The 24,527-nt window shown below is 42.1% G+C and overlaps 1 protein-coding gene across 1 annotated transcript; it reads right to left on the reverse strand.

The window, feature by feature from the left end:
- Positions 1 to 5,377: 5,377 nt before the first annotated feature.
- NUDT5 (nudix hydrolase 5) lies at positions 5,378 to 24,437 on the reverse strand. The gene is given in 12 exon segments (XM_075274028.1): positions 5,378 to 6,420; positions 8,394 to 8,447; positions 8,528 to 8,536; positions 9,981 to 10,082; positions 13,333 to 13,428; positions 16,880 to 16,987; positions 17,072 to 17,124; positions 17,783 to 17,850; positions 19,979 to 20,044; positions 24,275 to 24,346; positions 24,349 to 24,378; positions 24,381 to 24,437. Coding segments are annotated over 12 exon segments (825 nt in total). The 3' UTR covers positions 5,378 to 6,310.
- Between the last annotated feature and the right edge of the window lie 90 nt (positions 24,438 to 24,527).

The raw sequence follows: 24,527 nt of genomic DNA on the forward strand, positions 1-24,527 counted from the left end.
AACTCCATGTGAACATACCCTTAAAGCTGCATTGTGTTTTTTGGTTTGTTTGTTTATTTGCATGCATGCATAAGTAAACTTTACATATTTAGGATTGTAATCATACGAACCCATAGAATAGAGGTTACATAGATAAGCCCCACATTGAATAGTGCAACATTGGGCCTACTCCGATGCGGAGTGTGCAGTGCACCGGCTTTCAGTCGCGGTTACCTGACTTTTGGACCAGAACCTGAGGTGGCCTCCACCTCAGGTTCTTGTCCAAAAAAAACCGTCTGAACTTACCCTGAAAGAGTTTTTCTTCCCAAATAACCTGTTTTTGGCAAAGAGGCCACGGAAGGTGAAACAAACAAACCCCTACTCTCCTGTTCCCTGGTGTCTCTCAGCACAGTCTGGTCCTACTGCTCTGGGGTCTTGTTTTGGCAGAAGTCTCCACTTACTGTGACTACTAAGACCAATCAGCATCCTAAGTAAAGGAACCTGGACGACCATGGCCTGATTGGTCTTAGCAGTCACGTGTGGTGGGGACTTCAGCCAAAACAAAACCCCAGAGCAGCAGGGCCAGACCATCGTGGAAGACACTGAGCCCTGGGGATTTTTTTTTTTTGCCAAAATCGGGTTATTCTGGACAACCCCTTTAAGCCTTTGTCTGGTGTATTGTTCCTGCTGGGCAAAATGGAACAAATATTGTGGTCCGATTTCCCAAAACTATTATGCCTTTACATAGGACAGCGTAGTCTGCTGCCAAAACACCTTAAAGGGAGTCTACCATTAAAAAACTTTTTTCTGTGGCTAACACGTCGGAATAGCCTTTAGAAAGGCTATTTGTCTCCTACCTTTAGATGGGATGTCCGCCGCGCCGTTCCTTAGTAATACCGGTTTTTACTGGTATGTAAATTAGTTCTCTGGCAGCGATGGGGGCGGGCCCCAGCACTGAAAATGCGATGAGGGCATGCTTGCAATTGCGGCCTCGGAACTAGGCTGTGCATGCGCAGACCGCTCTACTAGTGTAAGAGCCGACAGAGGGACGCTGCTGAAGAAAGAATGGGAGGATCCAGCAGAAGACAGAGGCGGCGCAGGATCCTGTTCTCGGGCAGCGGTGGGGATGCCCCCATCGCTGCCAGAGAACTAATTTACATACCGGTAAAACCCGGTATTACTAAGGAACGGCGCGGCGGAGATCCCATCTAAAGGTAGGAGACGAATAGCCTTTCTAAAGGCTATTCCGACGTGTTAGCCACAGAAAAAAAAAATTTAATGTTAGAATCCCTTTAAATATTATGGCTGGGGAAAAAATAAAATAAAAAATCCATTGTTTCTATGTTTTCTGCTCTACAACTAGCAGTTCCGATTTTCTTTCAAAGACAGTGAAGATGTATGCAGAATATTACAGCAGACCTTTACATCAAATAGTGACCGTAGTAAAACATAAATGACTAGCACAGTTTTAAGTGGTGCACTATGCTGCTGTTGCTGCTGCCATCTTATCTCATGAAAGTTCACCACTGGAAGCAAATTTTATATTAATGACTGGAACTTAAATGAAACTGGTTTTATAAAACTTTTCACATACCTTAGTGATGTTTTACAAGTTTTGATCAATGTGCCGAAACTCCATACCAATAGCTAAAACAAAGGAGCAGTAGGACTTGCATAAGGGCTGTGGGGAGCTGCACACTTGGAAAGCAGATCCATAAAAATTGAGTCTGTACTACAGATGCTGTGTTTTCCAAGGGAAGTTGAATAAAGCCAAAGTACAGCCTGCAGCTCAACACTTGCCATTTTTCTTTTACTGGTTTGTGGGAGTTTTGGCATCTGAAACCCCCACAGATCAAAATTGATGTTACAGAGGAGCCTTTTTATGGTTTCATGCTGCTATGTTCTCCTCCATGTTGTTTTAAGTGGATGGTAAAATAAAGGTCTCATTATTGTGATGGTGATAAATACCATTCCTTCTTCACTTGACAATTTGAAAGTTGTCTATTTGCTGTGCTTGTTTATAGTATATATCCCATACACTAGTGTCCTGTTCTTGTCTGATACATAGAACCTGGTACCAACCGAGATGTCCTTCGCGTTGCTATTGTAAAATGAATGTTACCTTAAGAGCTTGTTTATATATAAATTTTAAGGTTTAATTTTTTTTTTTTTGGCCACTCAGAGAGCAGAATCGGATCCTATGAAAGGGAAATTTTAAAACTTTTAGCTCTATGTTCCCTTATTTTAGGAAAACAGCATTGGACCCCATCAGCAAGCCTCTGAAGATAGAGCTAAAACATATTTGGGTAAAATGTTGTTCAACATTAAAACATGAAAAATTGTTACTTGTAGTAAAGTTTTGTTTTTTTTCAACGTGATGTCATATACAGTAAGTTAAAATTTTATTAAACTTCGATATGTACAGTGTGTTGATTCTGAAATTCATAACGGTTTACTGGTTTTCTAAAAAAAAAAAAAAAAAAAAAAATTTTTTTTACATTTTCAATATGCACTCTATTCCTTAGCTGTATCATGAGAGGTTAACATGAATATCTCCAAGCCAAAACATATACTATATGAGCATTACAGGAGCTTTTAGGATCGCCCATTTGAGCTCCATAGATACTTACATAGATAGATCTTTAGAGCACCATTATGGTGCTATAAAATGAAACGTATTTAAATGGATAATACAAAAGGGAGTATAATATAAACTAACTTGGTGACCAGCTGGCACGATGGGAGAGCTCTGCAGGGGCTTACAGTGTACAAGTCTCCATTAGGGCAGGGGGCCCTACCTGGTATAAACACCGTAACAAAAACAGCATTTTATAGTCACTGCAAATTCCATCCACACGTTGCAGAAAAATACGTGCAGCATAATCACTACGGTTTCCAAAACTGTTGCAACACAAAACAAGATAGTTATGTGCTGGTGTGCATTTACACTAAGTATACCAACCAAAGAAACAACCAGCTAAGGTAATAAAACCATCATTTTATTAATGTCATTAAAAATAAGACGAAGAATAAACACATGAAGACATTCACAATAGATAAGGGGGAGGAACAACTAATACCCAAACCCTATGCATTGGAAATACAGGCTGCTAAAAATTACATATTATACCATGATGGGCTTTGACAAGCCCATTTGTGGGCAAAACGTATGTCAGGCGGTCGCAGGTCCCCATGTCTCTGGTAATATAGGTAATTGTTTGTGCTTTTCATCATGGCTTCAGCTTTGTATTCTTAGTTTGATATGCTGATGAGATTTCACATGTCTTCATTCTTTCTTATTTTTAATGACATTAATAAAATTATGGTTTTATTACCTTAGCTGGTTGTTTTGTTGGTCAAAACTGTTGCAGTTTCGGAAATCATGGCTTGTCAATTATTTCTAGAGAAATGCTGGTGATTTCCCTATAGGGATAATGGAAACAAAGTCTACAGAGGCGCCCCCCCCCCCCCTACTGGATTTAAAGAGGGTAGGAGGGCTTGATTATGGTACCAATGTATCAAAGGTTTGTATTGTTTTTCCTTGAAGGTCTCACACGCGCAAATAAGACTTAGAAGCACATCCCCCATATCATCTGCCATTGACAAGGTAAAAATAACTCTCCTTATGACCTCCTGCCACCTGGTCTTATATCTATGCGCAGGGAACCGTCTGGGGAGGAGAGAATATGATCCATAGTGGAAATCAGACACCTTGTGGAGATACCAGCTCAACATACCGTATATACTCGAGTATGAGCAGAGTTTTTCAGCACAGTTTTTGTGCTGAAAAAGTCAGCATCAGCTATACTCAAGTCAAGGTGAGCGGCCGCTAGAATTTCAAACTGCAGAAGTACTTACGGTACTTCTACTAGCAGGCCAGGAACGCGGCCTCCACTCCCTTGCTCTCCAGCCCCCACCACTCCATCACATGCTGGGTGACGTGGCGTGTATCTGTGTTCCTGGCTTGCTAGCCAGGACAATCAGAATTGATGTAGACCAGCCCAATCACCTGACCTCAGTCCCACAGAGAACTTGTGACCAAAAAAAAAAGAAAAAATAATACAGTCATAAGGCAAAACTTGACCCAAAAATGTAGAAGTCTGGAATTTAGCCCAATCCTGGGCTGGAATACCTGTTAAGAAATGCCAGAAACTGGCCCACTCCGTGCAACACAGATATCATGCAGTTCTCACAAACAATAGTTATGCCACTATATATCAGGTAAGTAATTCAAATAAGTGAGATATTGAAACCTTTTTACATAACACAAACTGGATACAATTGGTTTTAGTGACACAGTTTAGTCTTGGAATTGAATGTGTAGTAGTTCCAGTGCTTTTATATTTATGCAGAAAAGTCATTAACCCCTTAAAAGAATAGTCCACTTTTCAATTTTGCGTATTTGTTTTTAACACCGCACCCACCAAACGCCATATGTTTTTTGTTGTCCCCCCCCCCCCCAGTCCAGTGTCACAGTGTCACATGATGGCTTATTGTTTGTGGGACAAATTGTGCTTTGTAATGGCACCATTCAATTGCCTGTATAATTTACTGGGAAGAAGTGGAATTAAAACAAAAACACACATTTAATTTTTTTTTACAGCATTCAGTGTGATAAAAATGTGGACTCCCCAAACAGAATGCCGAACACAGATGTGAAGGAAGGGTAACAATGGCTGATAGCGCCCGATCTACATCAGTCACACTACTGCAGTTAATGTCTGTTGCTCTCACACTATGTTGGAGGACCACAACGACCATTAACCCCTTGAAGACCAGCCCCATTTTTAAAATGACATTTCACTTTATTTGGAATACTTTAAGGCTGTATTCACACAGAGTAACGCCAGGCGTTTTTTGTGTGTTTTTTGCACATAGCGCCGCGTAGCGCCACGTTAACGCCGCGCTATTTAGCGGTGGCGTTGCCCGGCGTTAACGCGGCGTAAACGTGGCACTATGTACAAAAAACACACAAAAAACGCCTGGCGTTACTCTGTGTGAATACAGCCTAACTCACCAGGTGATTGAGACTTTTTTTAATGGCACATTATAGATTCTGCTAGTGGTAAATTATGATCCATATGTTTTGAGTATAATTGAGAAAACTTGGAATAATATGTAATTTTCAATGTTTTACAACTATTTGAAAAGCAAATAATTTCAAACACCCAAATTACTTCATAAACATTAAGGCTTTGGGACCACATTGCGGAAACACAGCTTATTTTGTTGTGTGTTTTTTTTGAGTCAAAGTCAAGAATGGCTACAAAAGAAATGTGATATATGGTTCTACCTTATACTTCTATACAATCCAGATGGTCAACTGAGCAGATTTTCACTTCTGATAAAAAGGAAAAAAGATTTTTGCAAAAATTCTTTAATGTGGATTTAGAAAAAAAAAAAAAAAAATCTGAATGCATTTTATACTGATGCAAATGCTTTAGCATTAGGCTTTACATTCATAAATCTGACAAGCATTCCCCTGCAGTCTACAGCCTATTTTTTTGGCTTTAAACATTATAGTGTTCAGAAGAAGGTTCACTCTTTGTACCAGGAACACTAAACAATCTATATGGAAAACAGAGATTGATTTAGGTAAAATATAGATGCCAGAATCTCCGAGGATCATCTAAATAACAAGGTGTTTATTAGTATTACTCTCTATCATAAGCTTGTATGAGTATTACTGACCTCCTATGGTATGGAAGCCAACACTGACATCCAGTGTCATATTCAACTTTGCACAATAATGAGTTTCATTACATAAGGCAGGCTATGGTCACACTAGCGTTTGGGGACTCCATCCTTCATTCCGCTTAAAATATGTAGAGAAAGATGTCTTGCAAGCGGGATTTTTCGCTCTCCTAGAGCCCCCTTGAATTGTTACTTGACTGCATCCTTGCTGTGAAGTCTGTGAGCCATGTTTGGTCTTTACAGAAAAATGTCACGGACACAGCTAGTGTCCGCACAAGATTTTGAACGGACATTAGCAGCGAACACTGACGGTAGTGTGAACACCCCCTAACTTGCATTTACTTTTATTACAGTTATAGAAACATTGTAGCTCAGAGCCACGGTGTTTCAGCAAAGCCTGACCACAGCTGACAGTCTTTACAGCGAAGTTGTAGTCAGGTAAGTAGCAAAGAATGGAGGCTGGATGGCTCATTTTACAGATAGGTGCGAGTCCCATAGATTCTGACATATCCTATGTATCACAGGATCTAGGAGGGCTTTACACAGGTAATTGAGATACACATCAAATGGGCTGCTACTGTTTTAAAAAGAATGACTTAAATGCCTGCACCAGTTTCACATTCAGAGAGAGATATTTTTATCCCTTCAGAAACGGGATTTCATAAGGTTTAGCGACAGCATGCTCCAGGGCCAAGGCATAGGTGTAGACTCTGGCATCCACCACTAGTTTTTCTTTTGCGGCCATCTCTGAAAATAAAGAAAAAAGTAATATTTTACACACTTAAGCATAACAACATTTATTGTTTTTTTTTTGTTTTTTTTTTGTTCTTTTGCTGGTTGTACAAGACTTGAAGGGACAACCCCTTTAATATAATAAATGTTCTTGGCATAGATCGGGCTACCCAAACAGAACAATTACCCTAAAGTTTATAAAGGGGATAATAGAAAAGATATAGCATTTAAATATAATTAGGTTCCTATTACGTGTACTTTGTCAATATACAGAATTGGAACAACCATCAGAATTAAAGTAACTAAACTTTCGGATAACTTGATTTTCTGGCAGCATTTGTGTCATTAAAGAGGACCTTTCATTGATTTGGGCACAGGCAGTTTTATATAGTGCTGGAAAGCCGACAGTGAGCTGAATTAAGCGCACTATCGGCTTTCCCGATCTGTGCCCTGGGTAAAGAGCTAGCGGTCCTGGTACTGTAGCTCTTTACAGTAGGAAAGGGCATTCCTGACAGTCTGTCAGGAACGTCCTTCACAGCAGCGCCTATTGCACTGTACAGTGTGAGTGGGGGGCTCCACCATCCTCACCGCACCGCGAGTGAGGGCAGGGTCAGGGCGCCCCTCTCTGGCATCCTGTGATCCGCTGCTCCTTTATACACAGCTCCAGTGCCAGCCAGCAATGGGCCAGCAGTCAGCAGTTCAGCATGTCCCAATGCTGATGCTGGCCTGATAAGGGAAAAGTACCAAAAAGGCTTCCCATTGATTTCAATGGGTAGCGCACGTATACTGGCTCCCATTTTTACGCGCTCATTCTGAACGTGTTTTTACGTTCAGAATGTGCGCAGCGTAACTCCGTATGAAGGCCCCCTTAAGGTGTAAATTTCATCAGCTGTGCTGCTGTAGCATTTTTAGATTTTACAGCTGAAAAACCTACCACCAAATAAACCACTTACATCACTATAGAACACCATATTTACATTGAGAATTAGGGTCTTGCAGGCATAATGTAGATGCATGACAACCTATGTGATAGAGGGCTAACATTCTGGAGTTACATAATGTACTAGGAGTCTTTTTTTCCCATACATAGGGGATACAGGGGGGATTTCCCTCTATAGTAGGGGTACAGTCATAGCAGTTGTTACTAGAACCCCTCTTCCCCCAACAGTCCCTCTGCCATATAAAACATACTATTGTTCTAACTGGAAAAATCATAGCACTGATCAGAATGAAATATCATTTTCATTAAATTAAGATAAAAATAAATTCAGGTCAAACCAACAATACCTACACTATTAAAAAGTGGTATATATGTGTGAGGGGAATTTAGGCCAGGATCAAGTCCTATCCCTCAACCAAAGAATGGTCACTATAATATACTCCAGAGCCCCTAATCAACCCAGATAGATAGATAGATGATAGATAGATAGATAGATAGATAGATAGATAGATAGATAGATAGATAGATAGATAGATAGAGCCGGAGAAAAGGCAGATCAAATTCTACTAATCGGCTCTCATGTGAAAAAAGACCCAAAGATGGTCATAAGTTTAAATGAGCAGATATCCTAATATAGAGACATTCTGATCAGTGCTATGATTTTCCAGTTTGTACTTATGAGCATTTGATATACCCTATTCTTTTGAGTTGATACCATTGTTCTAAATAGAACAAGGTAGGTAGGGTCCCATTACAAATTTTGCATTGGGACCTAGGAGGATCAAGTTATGCCTCAGAAAGCAACTACCTATAGCAACCTCTATACTAACACAGGCAAAAGAAGTGCCTCTAGAATTTATCAGAATAAGGAATACAGTTCTGTATACAGGCTGTAACTTGGGAAGAAGTACAATATAAATGAAACAATGTGCTTTACTTTATATACTACATAGTCAAGAAGTAGACAAGTCTTTATTTAGCATATGGGGGGCAATACAAAAAGTGTAATGTTACCATGCAAGAAATATACTCAAATATATATACATACCATCAATACGTGTTCTCAAGTCTTTTTTAGGGATCACTAGAACCTCTGTAAATTCTACAAATAAAAATCATCAAGAATGTTATTTTGACTAGGACAAACAATTACAGTATATGGCTATTTGAAGAGTGACTTACCTCCTTCCGCTAATATAGTGAGGATGGAGAGCATGAAAAGACAAAACATTTGACAATGTAAAAGTAGGATTCACATTTTTTTTTAAAAAAACAGCATTTTACAAGTTGAACAATTCTAACAAAATGTAACTTTAGACAGATTAAAGAGTCTTAAGGATAGATAACTAGTAATTTTTATCTATGGCCTTTCCTTAGGATATTTATGGCATATCCTATTGGTGAGGGCCATCTTGTGGCCTTTGCATGGAGTCACTACTTTTATACTGCAAAAGTAGATGACTCAGTTTCCGGTTTAGCCTATTGGGAAGTCAATGCGAGCTAAGCTGCAGTACTATACAGAGACCAGAGCCAACTGCTTCGAGCTCTGTGCAGTATAATAGTACGGGTGCATGAAAGTGGCCACATACAGCTGATCCATGTTGGGGCCCACCTGTCAGCCCCTTACCAATTACATATTTATGACCTATATAAGGAATAGACCATAAATAAAAACAATCCCTTTAAAAAGGACCTTTCACCACCTGGGGCACATGCGGTGTAATAGTGCACTGAATTCAGTGAAACTATTGTGAACTATTGTGAACGGCTTTCCCGTTCTGTGCCCCCAGCGAAGAGCTATTAGTGTGTCTATAGCGCCGTACTGTGAGAGTGGCGTCGCTTACCGCCCAGCCATGACGCTGAGAAGTGAGGAACGCCCCCCCCCCCAGTACTCATCTATGGACGGGTACTATCAGGAGGGGAGGGAGGCGTTCCTCACCGCTCACAATACAGCGCTATAGATGCTGCTGTGAGGAAGGCCATTCCTGACTGACTGTCAAAAACGTCCTTCTGACAGTGAAGAGCTACATTACAGACACCGATAGCTCTTCACCAGGGACACATAACAGGAAAACCAACAGTGCACTGAATTCAGCGCACTGTCGGCTTTCTAGCGGTGTATTACACCGCATGTGCCTCAGGTGGTAAAAGGTCCTCTTTAAGAAATAACTCTTGGTTTATTAAATAAACACAAACGTTGGGGTTTTCGCTCTTAAAAATGAGAAACAATGTAATATCTTATCTAGTTGTTGACCACCTGTGTTAAAGGGGTTGTCCACTTTCAGACCCATATTGAGAGACTAATGTTATGGTTTGTATAATTAAAACATTATACAATTTTCCAATATATATCCTGTATCCAGGCGGACATTTGATTACTATGCTGTGACCCTGTGTGTCCATCATATGACCATGGACTGTATATCACATGATCATGGACTAATTTTTATCCACAAAAAGTAAACAATGAATGAAAGCAAGCAAAAAATCTAGAAGACAGTGAGGAATTGATACAGAAAGTATATTGGAAAATTGAACAACTTTGGATTATACAAACAATAACAATGATCTCTCAGTATTGGTGTGACAGTGGTCAATCTCTATGACTACAATATAGTTTTAAATATTTACTTACCGAACTTGGGGTCAGGTCTGACGTTTCTAGATTGATCCCCATTAATGTGGACAGTTAGAACATATGTTGTACAGTTGGACAACCCTGGATCTAAACAAGCCACTGAAGAAGAAGAATTAAAAAAAAAAAAAAAAGTTCAGAAATGTTTTTAATAAAGCTAAAACAAACATAGACCTCATTCAGTTCTGTTTTTTTCCCTATACACAACACCTTTTAATTGTTTACTATGTGAAAATATGATGCAATCTGCTCACACCAAACATGCCGCAATAAAGATGTTGAAAACCTTAGTACATTGCAATATTCTAATACAGAACTCAGCGTCTTCCTACCAATTAAATGACTGATTTGGGGCAGAATTTGATGCATAATCCACCTCAAAAATTAGACAAAAATTCTTCCATGTGTATGGTCACAGCCAGGGCCGCCGATAGGCCAGTACTACTGCTACTGCCGTCAGGGGCCCGGCCAAATTTAAAAATGGGGGGGGCCCGGGCCCCCTGACGCCGGCAGCAGTCATTGTATGTCCTGTTTATTTCAACTCAGATCTGCATCTAGAGGACACAGATCTGAGTTAAACACTTACGCGGCTGAAGCAAGGAGCTGACACAGGCCAGCTCCTCGCTTCGCCGCTGCCACCTCTCTCTCTGACATCGCGTCTACACTGCCGGCGGCAGCGGCGAAGCGAGGAGCTGACACAGGTCAGCTCCTCGCTTCAGCCGCATATGTGTCAACTCCTTGCTTCGCCACTGCCGCCGGCTACCCGGCAGTGTAGACGCGATGTGATGACGTCACATCGCGTCTACAACTGTGCGCCAGTAAGAGAGAGAGGCACGCAGAGAGCAGCGGGGGAACGACGGAGAAGGTAAGTGTAATGTGGAACGTGAAACTGGGGGCAGATGAAGGAGAGGACGGCATGACACTGGGGGCAGAGATGGAGGGACATGAATCTGGGGGCAGAGATGGAGAGGACGGCATGACAGTTGGGGCAGAGATGGAGGGGACATGAATCTGGGGGCAGAGATGGAGGGGACATGAATCTGGGGGCAGAGATGGAGGGGACATGAATCTGGGGGCAGAGATGGAGGGGACATGAATCTGGGGGCAGAGATGGAGGGGACATGAATCTAGGGGCAGAGATGGAGGGGACATGAATCTGGGGGCAGAGATGGAGGAACATGAATCTGGGGGCAGAGATGGAGGGGACATGAATCTGGGGGAAGATGAAGGGTGTATATGAAGCTGGGGGAGAGACGGAGGGGGGACATATAATTTACGGGTGACTGTAGGAGGATTATACAGTGTGCGGGCACATGAAAAATTAATGAGTGGACGGAGTCAACATAACAGTGGGTGGGGCTAAAGCGCCGCACATTTTGTCCCTCTTTTGGTTCTTCAAAAGTTGGGAGGTACGGGTACAGAGGGCAATGGAAAGATGTAAGAGGGTGGACAGGGGGGATTGTTGGGACATCGGGTGTGCGGCACTGCGGAGAGGGAACTGGGGCAATAATATATAATATATAAGCTTTTAGCTGGAGAATAATAATGATGTAGCCTGCTATGCTACTAGCATAGCAGCCTGTTTGGGGGTGGGACTTTCACTTTAAAGGAGTGTTCACATTGCATTTTTGGCCTCCCTTGCGGGATACGTTGGTAACCAGTCACAATCAGCTCCCCACTTATCCCTGCACGGAGAATTGCAGGCCCCCCTTTTTTTAATGGCCAGTTCTTTGTGCAGGGATAAGTTGACAGCTGATTCTGACTGGTTACCAACGTATCCCGGCAAGGGAGGCCAAAAACGCAACGTGAAAAAGCCCTGAGGATTTATTAAGAGGGCTCTTATAAATGGTGTTGGCTCTCTATAGGGGCTGTCACACGTAGCAGATTTTACCTGCAAATAGAATCCGATTAAGCCTTGTAATGCTGCTAAATAAAGGGAAATGTAATACATAATTGGTATGACGCAAAATAAGGTAGTTTTAAAATGGCGGAAGGGGGGGCAGACACTTAGGCTGTATGGGGCCCCAAAATTCCTGATGGCGGCCCTGGTCACAGCACAGAGAAGGTATTGTCATGTAGAAATTATAAAACATATTAAAGTCTTAAAAGGGAATGCCTGTGAGCAGTTTTGACTTGCAAATGTGTCGATGGCTCCAGATAGGAGATCTGGGGTGAGGATTTTAGTAGCAGCATGACCAGGGAGAACTTTCAAACCAGCACATATCCATACTAAAAGTGCTACCGAGGTGGTCTCTACTAATTTCCCCTCACCTCTTTGCACTGAACTCCAAAAATTCCACAACCCTGTTCACTACAGCTGCCAATGCAGAGATCCTAAAGCACTTCAATATTTGGAATTGTCCAGGCAGCACTGGTTTGTAGACGCTGGTTCATTGGCTTTTCACACCGCTACTAAAAGTCTGAATGAAGCAGCTAGCCATTTTGAATGGTCAAGAGTGCTGTGCTGCTAAAGTCCCTTTAAAGCTGGTTTTATTTAGTCAGTTGATTTAGCTTTTACTTTTCTTTCTCAGATTTACATGTTATAGTAGTGGTTTGGGGGCAAGGACACCAACAAATTATATGAACAATTGGGTCTTGGCAAATGGTAAACGCATGGACCCTTTAGAATTAGAAGCAGAATTGGCGCTTTCATTTCCTCCAACATTGGCCATGTTACATGCTGCTGAAAAGCTCACAGTGCACTAAATTCAGCAGTTATCTGCCCCAGTTGCAGAGATATTGTTGATATTACATTTCAGTACAGATATCACTGTATTGTTAGATAGGGGGGAGGGGGTGTTACTCACTATCAGGCAATGATGCTGAGCTTTGAGGCCAGCCCTCATACATTGCATGGATATCAGGACAGAAACTAACGGCACTGATATTTCTGCAACTGAGTACGATGCTGGCAAAGCTGACAGTGTTCTGTCAGCTTGCCAGCAGTATATAACACTACTAATGTCAGAGGACATGAAAGTTCCTCTTTAAGATATAATTATAGAAATGTATTGAAATCATAGAGGAGATTTGAATGAAACACGGGTACATCAACTACAGTGTTGATACAACGGCAAAAAACCCCATGAGAAAGATGCCAATTGCCCCATGTCGGGGGTGGGGGTGGGGGGGGTGGGGGTGGGGGGAGCTTCCCAACTCGTAAGTCTGGCAATCGGTTTAAAACCCTAGATAAACTTGTCTCCATACAACTAATACTCATATCCTGTCATATAAGGGATCCAGGCCTCTTCAGCAATGAATCCACCACCAACATTATGTGGCAGCAAGTCACATAGCCTCACTGCTACAGAAAAGAATTTCCATCTATAATGCTGGTGATGTGCTAACAAACCTGGGGAACACTCCATGACTTCTCCTGTATACCCAGTTTCCTCTTCCAGTTCTCGAAGTCCTGCTTGCTCTGCAGTTTCGTTTTCATCGATGAGACCTATCAGAAGATTGGAAAGATTAAAAAGTTACACTCAGGCAATAAATTTTTTGAATCATTATATTGCCTTAAAGGACCACCCTTCAAAAGCTATAGTTGTCTTCGTGCAGCGTCTTTCCTTCGCCTGCTTTGGCCTTCTTTAATATGTCACATGGCCATAGCCTGACCTTTTTCTAGCATGCATTGCTGTGCAAACAGGAAGGTATTGCTTTGCTGCCTGCAGATACTATTGAGAACTACCAAGTGACCTCAGAATCAAAGTCCCACCCCTTTGTTCTTTTACCCTCTCTCTTCTGTGAAAATGCTCTCTCTAATCCTCACAATCTTCTCTCTGCTCCCATTGTACTGCCCATAGTTTCACCCTTAATGTCACCATGCTCCCAATTACCTTTCCCCACATTATCAGTAGTTTTTGCAGCTTTCCGGATATTTGGTAAAGTCATCCTCACAGTATAAGCTGCTATAAGGTACATAGCATTATGAGCTCTGCAGTGTTTTGCAGAATCAAGAAACAAACATGACTACAACATTAGCAGATTTTGACTGTTTTGATGACTACTTCATATAGCTTTAATTGGGCGGGATTGTTAGGCTCAGTGAGACACTGAGGGTAAGAGGGGCTAGGCTCAGTAAGTAAAGGAGGGTGGGAGGGACTAGGCTTAGTGAGATGGGGAGGGTCTTGTAACAGAGTGAGAGAGGAGGGGGGCTGAGTGAGACGCACTAGCGTGTTTCCCCGAAAGTAAGACAGTGTCCTACATTCTTTTTACCCCCAAAAGTCCCACTATGTCTTACTTTCAGGGTATGTCTTATATTGGAAAAAAAAATGTCAACAGGGGTTAATGTGAGGGAGGACATGATGGGGTTAACTGCTATTAATGTCAGGCACATGGAGTTACTGAAACTAAATTAATAACTCTAAATGCCTGACATTAATAGGCAGAGTACAGCATGTACCTGGTGTTTTCTTTTTTCACTTTGCTGGTAACTTTCTTTCTTTCTTCTTCTTTTCTCTCAGTCTCTTGTGTGCAGTATGGAAACGGCAGGAGCCCTCACTGCAGGCGGGACCTGGCTCTCTATAGGGATAAGCTCCGCCCCCTGAGCTCACTTCTCTCCTCTCATTGGTGGGCAGAGATCAGCCAGAGAAAGAGGAGCGTCCTGAAAGCACTGAAGGGACGCTCCTCTGCTGCAGCTGCTGCCGTGCCAGCCAGATATGCCTCGCGTGCCAAGAGCAGCACGCGAGGCATATCATTTACTATGTCTTACTTTTAGACATTTACTATGTCTTACTTTCGGGGTACGTCTTACCATTAGCCCACCCCCCAAAAGTCCCACTACGTCTTATTATCGGGGGTGTCTTACTATCGGGGAAACACGGTAGTGCAGCAGCTACAAAAGGAAGCTGCAAAGTAAAAAGATAACACCATATAAACAAAGGCAGAGGATGCAGCAACAACCAGAGACACCAGAAATTACTCAAAGCACTGCTAAAGGTATATGGGTGTACTTATTAACCTGTTACTAGCACTCACATACCTTTCTGGAGAGAGAAAAAAAAATTCTGCCTGGAAAACCCCTTTACTTTGAGGCAATTTTACACCTCAAAACAATCTTCATAAATGGGCCCTGTGATCATTCAGCCACAGAGACTGCATTAAGATTGAACAGGCCACTTTTATTTTCATTTTACCAATAGTATCCAATAATGAAGATAGTTTCAAAGTCCTGATCATACAATGGAACTAACACAGAGAGTCATGATAATAAACAATTTGACATATTAAACCATTTAAAGCTAAGGCCCCACGTTGTGGAAACACAGCTTATTTTGTAGCAGATTTTGCTGCAGTTTTTTAAACCAAAGCCAAAAATGGCTACAAAAGGAACGGGAAATATCTAATAATTTCTTCTACTTCTCCCTTCTGCTCAATCCACTCCTGACTTTGGCTCAAAAAAACCACAGCAAAATCTGCAAAAAAAAAAAAAAAAAAAAAAAAAAAAAAAGCTGTTTCCACATGTGAGGCTTCAGCCTAAGAGGTCAAATCAAGTTTCTCTTAGCCTGTGGTCTGTCCCATCTCATAATCCCCCTTCCCCCATACATCATATGTTGAGAGGATCTGTTGATAGTTTGCTGTTAACCCCTTCCCGACATGCGCTGTAATAGTACGGCGCATGTCGGGTCTGTAACTATGGCAACCGCCTGGGAGCCGGGCGGCCGCCATAGCCGCTGGGTGTCTACTGCTTTAAGCAGTAGACAACCGGCTCCAATGCCTCCGATCGGTCCCCGGACCGATCGCAGACATTAACCCCTCCGGCGCCGCGGTCAAAGGCGCCGGAGGCGCCATTTTCCCGGTGGCGCATGGGCGCCGCCATTTTGGCCGGGATCGCCGGCTCCTGGAGCATGCTCCAGGGCTGACGTCCCGTTGCCATGACAGCTGGGAGCCTTGTACAGCCTCCCAGGCTTGTCTGCAAATCCTTTCTTTTGCAGGCTGGTCTATGCAGCCTGCAAAAGAAAGGATGCTTTTTTGCAATGCATTGCAATGCATTAGCATTGTAATGCATTGCATTAGTGATCAGACCACCTGGGGTTCAACACCCCTAGGGGGTCTAATAAATGCAAAAAAAAAAATAAAAAAAAAAAGTTAAAAAAAATATAAAAAGAATTAAAAGTTCAAATCACCCCCCTTTCCCTAGAACACATATAAAAGTAGTTAAAAACTGTGAAACACATACATGTTAGGTATCCCCGCGTCTGAAATCGCCCGCTCTACAAATCTATAAAATTATTTTTCCTGTTTGGTAAATGCCGTAGCGGGAAAAATAGTTGAAAGTGCCAAACCGCCGTTTTTTCACTGTTTTGATTCTGATAAAAATTTGAATAAAAAGTGATCAAAGCAATAACATTTCCCGAAAATGGTAGAACTAAAAAGTACACCCGGCCCCACAAAAAAAGACGCCCTATGCATCCCCGTACACTTACGTATAAAAAAGTTACGGCCGTCGGAATATGGCGACTTTTAGAAAAAAAAATTTTTAACACAGTTTTGGAATTTTTTTTAGGGGTCAAAATGTAAATAAAACCATATAAATTTGGTATCCCTGGAACCGTACCGAAACACAGAATATAGGGGACATGTCATTTTGGCTGCACAGTGAACGCCGTAAAACCAAAGCCCGTAAGAAAGTCGCAGAAATGCATTTTTTCTTCAAATCCACCCCATTCTGAATTTTTTTCCTGCTACCCAGTACATTATATAGAATAATTAATGGTGGCATCATGAAGAAAAATTTGTCCTGCAAAAATTAAGACCTCATATGGCTCTGGGAGCGGAGAAATAAAAAAGTTATGGGGTTTAGAAGGAGGGGAGTCAAAAACGAAAATCAAAAAATGCCATCGGCGGGAAGGGGTTAAAGCTTTGTAAAACATAAAAAAAATTTAAGAAAGAACAAATACCTGCAGGGAATTCCAGACAGAAGCAACCCAAAGGGGGTCTAAACTGTTTGATGAGGACTATACATTCATAATGGAGTGTTCTTTGCAGCACCGGTATTACTGCAACACCTATTCAGTGTAAAAAGAAACAGTGTTTAAATGATTTTACATCCCATAAAGGATTGCGGACCCTTTATAATGGCGACTACTTACCATCCACTGTATTGCCTTCTCTTCTTGTAGTACGTTTTACAGTTTCCCATGTTCTGGTGGATGACAATGTTTGAAAAGTTTATTAAGAAAATATTTGGCTCTACAGAGAAACAACACTTATCTTTTTGTGTCAGTGCTGCCTGTACAATCTGTAACATTGAAAAATAGGGTGGAATGAGAAAAAAAAATGTATTTGTGAAATCTTAGGAGTTTTGTTTTCATGGTGTTCAATGTTCAGCCGAAATGACATTGCCTATATTCTGCAGGTCATACTGGCAAACTATATTCACTGTGTGGTTTCAATCCACTTTTCCTTATTACTTGAAATGGCCAGGCAGAAGTTTTTATAGATATGGAAAAATTTTATATGCAATTATATCTATATAATATAATTAATGGATGTATTTCAGCTTTCAGTAGCTGCAGTATACATACTGAGCACAGAGCTCAATTACATAGTCACAGATCATCTTTACAGCTGAATTAACAGCCACAAAATGAACTAGAGGTGAACTTACATGTGTTTAACTATATATAATGAATTACACAGAATTAGGACACCCAATTACTATACCAGAATGATAGCAGGCACATGAATTTAATGTATGGACCTCATTCAGGGGCTCAGATGTTTTTCATTTACTATGAAGTACCCCATACAAGGAAGCTCTTTGAAAAGACAAGCACTAACAAACACATGATGCCACTAACCTGGTTTTTCCATCATGGTCAACGTACGTTGTTTCCTCAAGTTGTACCCATTTACCTTTAACCAGTGTCTAACACAAAAAACAAAAGCAACATTAAGTTCCTAAAGACCAAACAGATTCTGTATTCTAACTCTGTGTTTTTATGGACAAATTTTATTGAAACCCTCTTCATATGTTTGTCCTTGGCACACTAAGATTACCACAGAGAAATACAGCAGAACAGTGAATGATCCAGGTATTGCTGCAGTATTACAGCTGTAAAGTAACCAACATCATGGTATATTTATGTTGCTTTTATATATTTTTAATATAGAATATGGCATGTTTCTGCATAGAAATCTGTATAAAAATGCTTGAAATCTGCTTAAAAGGGGAAATCGGGCATTTGGCTGTGCGGCACAAACCTGAAGTGCGTTACGGAATTCTGCTTAACAATATAAAATTAAAATGCATGTCAATTCTTGCCAAAGTTTCTATACAATAGACACAGTTTAGTCCCATTTAACGGGGCTATACCTATGCGCAGTTTAAACTTGTAAATCATGGCAGATATCAGAAGCTTAGTGGAAGTGTATAGGACCAAAAACCAAAGTTACCAGAGGCAACAATGGATATAAGAACGGTTCAGCACTCAACACATCAGTAGTCCATAAAAGGATCCTTTAATAGTAGATCATGCCAAAATACACAACATATTTTGGAGTTGGAAAGCAGCCATCTTTTAAACCTGAAAAAGGAGCTTACTTATTTCTTAACAGCCGAGTGCAACAAGTTGTAATTTAGAAGGTGCACAACTGCGCAACTACTATGTATTTAAATAGCAGCAGGTTATGTTTTTCCATGCTTTAAGCTGTAACAGCACCTTCTGTTTGTACTTTAATTAATATAGGATTATATATAATACTGTATGTTTCACTTTATGCACTTTACTGCTATTATTGATATGGACGTAATGGTTGGTTGTATTTGATAATGATGAGTGCCACCACTTTTTTTTTTTTTTTCTTCTTTCTTTGGTTTAGCTCTATAGCAGAGTTCACACCAGAACTTTGATGTCGGGAAGCAAGCAGGACTTATCTCTCTGTATTTTTCAGGTGGACCCCATTATTGCCTATGGGGTCCGCAGGTTATCCCCTTGTAAGCAGATTGGGTTTGCGTACTTCAGGTCCACTTGGAAACCTGAGCACAAGTGTGCACCTAGAGTTGCTTAAAACTGCTGCTTTGTAAAACAGTTAAGTGTAAAGTATGTTGTGTATACTTTATATAGGAATGTCTTCTTCACATGGAGTAAGAGGCAGCAGTCCTGTCTAAGGTACAGGGTAACATAGGACTGCTGCTTCTCCCCATGTAAAGCAGTTCTGTGTAAAATTATTCTACACAGGACAGCTTCATGCAGAGGGAAGAGGTATACTTTAACACTGTACTATGTGCTTTAGATGAAGAGATAGTCAGCAGTCCTATGTATGAAAACATGTGGCATACTGCAGCAGTCCTGTGTAAAACATGGGTCTAGGGGTGCAGCAGTTCTATGTAACATGCATTAGAACTGCTGCATACTGTACAATGGACAACTACAGAAATTCTTTTTGTCCATACTGAATGATATATGGGCAGTATCGTTAGTTATTATTGTAATAGCTATATCTTTGTAGATAGGGGCTTACATGTGCTGACTCTGCCTATAAAACGGGGACTCCCCCCCCCCCTCTTCTTCCAGGACCACTTTCTGTCTGGCCTCCCCATTATTCTTCATTAACTAAACTTACCGTAAAATTCTACTAAAGAGGATCAGGTGTTACAGTGTGAGACTCACGCTGGGTTCACACCAGCGCCTGAACTCCGTCATGCCGAGTTCAGCGAGCGTTTTATATGCTCCGCGGCGAAACAGTTTTTTTTTTTGTTTTTTTTTTAAACCGGACACAGAGTACTGCATGTCCGACATCCAAATGAATGGGCTTGAAACATGCCGGCAGGTTTCCGTACACTTAGTGACATATCTTCTAGCTAATGTCAGTGTGACAGAATGACATGGGCACAAAATTATTGAATGTGAGCAAGTTTACAACGATTAAAGGAGCTAACTTTTGTTTTTTGTTATTCTGCGATTAATTGTCCAGTCCTATTCCATATAATGCTGAGAAAAGAAAATGAACTGTTCAAGTGTTTATATAATGAAAAATTACAACAGGAAATATACCTCTTCCTTTATTATGGTGTCTTTATTTACGTTGAGAGAACCTTCAGAATTTTGATTATCCATTTTCTAAGAATTAAAAGAAGATGTTAACATGCAATTTTACATCTGTGCAAATAAAATTAAAATTTTGTGCCCAAATGAAGATCCTCCACCCCATTATCTACTAAAGTAATCTATTCCAAATGTTCATACAGCCAGAGCTGCAGTCAATAAACAGTCATCCAAACATCTCTTATCTCAAATTATTACTAATATTTAAACAAACTTTGTACACAGTAGAAGCAACTATAAGGGCTAATTCACACGTGAACTGCCCGCGCGGGTTTTGACAGAGAGAGAGACGCGGCGAGCCACGTCTCTCTCTTGTCAAAACCCGCCCGCCGCGACCATCGCTGTTGCGGCTTAACCCTCTGCTGTCGGCTCAAATGAATGAGCCGACATAGGAGGGAGCTGCCGGGGGCGGAAGCCGCGCGGCTGAGCCTGCGCGGCTTCCGCCTGAAGAAAGGACATGTCCTTTCTTTTCGCCGCTAGCAGCAGCTCGCCGCTATCGGAGAACAGAAGCCCGGCGGTCTCCATAGACCACCATTATAAGGGGAGGTTTTGGACGCGAAATCCGCTGTCAAAAACATCCCCTTATACTCACGTGTGAACTAGCCCTAAGAAACTTTGTAATCTTAGGAGAGAAATATCCCTCATTCGACAATTATAAGATTGTTTAAGGATCCTTATTTAAAGAGGACCTTTCATCAGATCGGGCACAGGCAGTTTTATATACTGCTGGATAGCTGACAGTGCGCTGAATTCAGCGCACTGTTGGCTTTCCCGATCTGTGCCCGGTGTAAAGCGCTATCGGTCCCATTACCGTAGCGCTTTAGTGTCAGAAGGGCGTTTCTGACAGTTAGCCAGGGACGCCCTTCTGCCCAGCAGCGCCTATCGCGCTGTACTGTGTGAGCGGGGAGCAACGCCCCCTCCCTCTGCTCACACAGCTCATCCATAGACGAGTACAGCGCGATAGGCACTGCTGGGCAGAAGGGCGTCCCTGGCTAAGTGTCAGAAACGCCCTTTTGACTGTAAAGCACTACTTTACCGGGACCGATAGCGATTTACACCGGGCACAGATCGGGAAAGCCGATAGTGCGTTGAATTCAGCGCACTGTCAGCTTTACAGCAGTATATAAAACTGCATGTGCCCGATCTGATGAAAGGTCCTCTTTAATAAAAAGGTACTGCTCATTTAGGATGTCCAGCTGGCTACAGCAGAGAATAGTTACCTGAAGGAGGATATGCAGCATGTCTAAGTATTATATAGATGGTTACCAGATTTCAACAGGCACCATGTAATACATCAGCCACCTAGTGGTGATGGTAGATTTTTCCAAAAATTACAACTTATTGTTTGGAAATAGAAGGGGACTAGAGAAAAAGCAATCAGTGCTGTTAGTTTCAGCACCCAATATGCTAATTTGGAATTCTATAGTCAAGTTGGCAGCAAACATACAGGGACCACCTAGCTGACAGAGCATAATTGTGCTGAGACTAACAAAAGATTGCTAGGGAATGGGAGATGCTAGAAGTTCCAACGGCATCAAAAATCAGTGATGCAGCACCTATTGAAGAATGCAAAAAAAAAAAAAAAATGGAGGTGGAAATGGTGGTTAAAGGTCCTCTTTAAAGGAATCTGTCAGTTCCATTTAGGACACTAAATCACCAACAGGCCCATATGGACCAAACCACCCTTTAATAAAGTGAATCATGCCAGTACCCTGCTGTTGTACTCCCCGTGCCGTTGCAGTACACCTGCAGGAGAACATCTTGGCTATAGTGCGCATGCCTCATACTTCAGACACTTGCGCAGTGAAACCAGAGTGCATGTCCTCAGCTTCATTGAAGAACTGCATAGATGCCAGGAGCACCAGAGAAGAGTCTGATGAGTCATTGGACACATTTCTAAGGGAGCCTGCACACGGAGTTACGCTCCGCTCATTCTGAACGTAAAACTTGTTCAGAATGAGCGCGTAAAAAACAGATCCCAATGATTTCTATGGGTGCCGGCATACGTGCGTATCACATTGAAAGCAATAGAGGTTTTTATTTATTTATATATTTTATTTTTTTTTTTAAAAAAAAAGCCTCCCATTGATTTCAATGGGTAGCACACATATGCCGGCACCCATAGAAATCAATGGGATCTGGTTTTTACACGCTCATTCTCAACAAGTTTTACGTTCAGAATGGGTGGAGCGTAACTCCGTGTGCAGGCTCCCTATGTAAGATTTTTTTTTTTATATTGTGGCCACAGATGGATGTAAAACAGGGCAATTTGGGACACTAATCCCAGGTCTTTAAGGATCTGTAGGTGGTTTAGTGTCCCAAATCGACCTACCAGGCTCTCTTTAAGTAGCTATAAGACTTCCAATATGTTTACAGGTGCAGTGTTTAACACATATGTTTATGTTGTGTACCTTACAGAGTGGTATGCTGTGCCAAGATCTAGAGCACAATAAGTATAAAGAAAAACATCCTATAATTTTAATAAGTGCTGTATTATATTAATCATCTGAAATGGACAATTGCAGAGCAGCTCCTTCAAGGATACTGATTTATTGCATCATGGAGACCTTCTAGTATTGAGGGCTGAGCAGGGGCAGAGGAAATGGGTTGCAATGGTATCGGATGCTACCAGGCCACGGACAGTCAGGTAGTCCCAAAGGTTCTGCTGCTGCATAAAATGTATTTCCATTCTAAATGGGACATAGTAGGTGAAGGCCCCATTAGGGTATATTCACACATGTTGCATTCCGCACGTGAACACTTCCATGCGGCTAGCTGACGAATGGGCCTAATAGGGAGGGAGGCTTGCGCTGCGGACACCGTGGCTGAGTCAGCTGGGGAATCTGTGGCAAGATAGGGCAGTTCGCTTTTTTTCCACTACTAGCTGGCGGAAAAAAGCAGCAAGTCAATTGACTTTAATGGGAGCTGTTTTTGGAGGTGGATTCTGCATCAAAATCCGCTTAAAAAAAAATGTGAACATATCCTTAAAGAGGACCTTTCACCATATCTGGGCACATGCAGTGTTATATACTGCCGAAAAGTTGACAGTGCGCTGAATTCAGCGCACTGTCGGCTTTCCCGATCTGTGCCCGGTGTGAAGAGCTTACGGTCCGGTACCGTAGCTCTTCTATGGTCAGAAGGGCGTTTCTGACCATTAGCCAGAGACGTCCTTCTGCCTCGCGGCGCCAATCGCGCTGTGCTGTGGAGCGGGGAGGAACGCCCCCTCCCTCTGCTGATAATACTCGTCTATGGACGAGCGCTGTGAGCAGAGGGAGGGGGCGTTCCTCCCGGCTGCACAGCACAGAGCGATAGGCGCCGCGAGGCAGAAGGACGTCTCTGGCTAATGGTCAGAAACGCCCTTCTGACCATAGAAGAGCTACGGTACCGGACCGTAAGCTCTTCACACCGGGCACAGATCGGGAAAGCCGACAGTGCGCTGAATTCAGCGCACTGTCAGCTTTTCGGCAGTATATAACACTGCATGTGCCCAGATATGGTGAAAGGTCCTCTTTAAAGATTTCACATTGTGGCTAAACAAGGGTTCTGATGTGTTAATTCATACAAAGGCATGAATGAGAATTAACTTTCCACACCCCTGGTCACATGTGTAAGAAACCTCTGCAAGGATCAATAGCATTTCTAATCTTACCATTGAAACAACACACGGAGTAACGCCAGGCGTTTTTTGTGTGTATTTTTACGGACGTAAAAAGCAGTCTCCATTGAGTTCTATAGTAAAATGCTGGCGATTTTTACGTCCGTTATTTTGCAGACATAAAATAACGGAAGTAAAAATACAGGCGTAAAAAAACGCCAGCATTTTACTATAGAACTCAATGGAGACTGCTTTTTACGGCGGTAAAAATACACACAAAAAACGCCTGGCGTTACTCCGTGTGAATGGAGTGGAAAATACAAGAAGTATCTCCTGAGGAAACACATCCTAGGATTGCAGTGACAGAATACCTGCAGTTCTGCTCCCACACAGATGCCGTTACATGGTAGAGCAGCTCTGACTGCGGGGACAGCACGCGGGAACTACAGGTTCTACAACTCCTTCCATCCACAAACGCTGCGACACTAGTAAGAAACCTTTATTATGTAGCTTCAGTATCATGTACTACATAGTCACGTACACAAGAGGAGACGGGAGCGCACAACACTAAACATGCATAGACTGGGCCAGTAAAGTCACACGGAGAGCTGGCACAGCGCCGTCTGCCATAACATGCCATCTTAGCCTACCTGTATAACAAGCAAACACAGACGTGCGATAACCTGGGAAGAAGCAGCATGCAGCAGCCAAGATAGTGACACACAAGCACAAGCCACACCTCCTCCACCCGGAACTCACACAAATGATTTCACACTGCGTCCCACGCCTCTAACCAGCTAAAGACACACCCATTATATCAGTCTTTCACTAGCAGGAAAAAAAAAAAATGCAATCAGAACGAGGCGTGAAACGCTCCAGTCACCTATTCAGCTGCCTGTGCAT

This window comes from Leptodactylus fuscus, chromosome 5 (genome assembly GCF_031893055.1).
Source record: "Leptodactylus fuscus isolate aLepFus1 chromosome 5, aLepFus1.hap2, whole genome shotgun sequence".
Classification (NCBI taxonomy): domain Eukaryota; kingdom Metazoa; phylum Chordata; class Amphibia; order Anura; family Leptodactylidae; genus Leptodactylus; species Leptodactylus fuscus.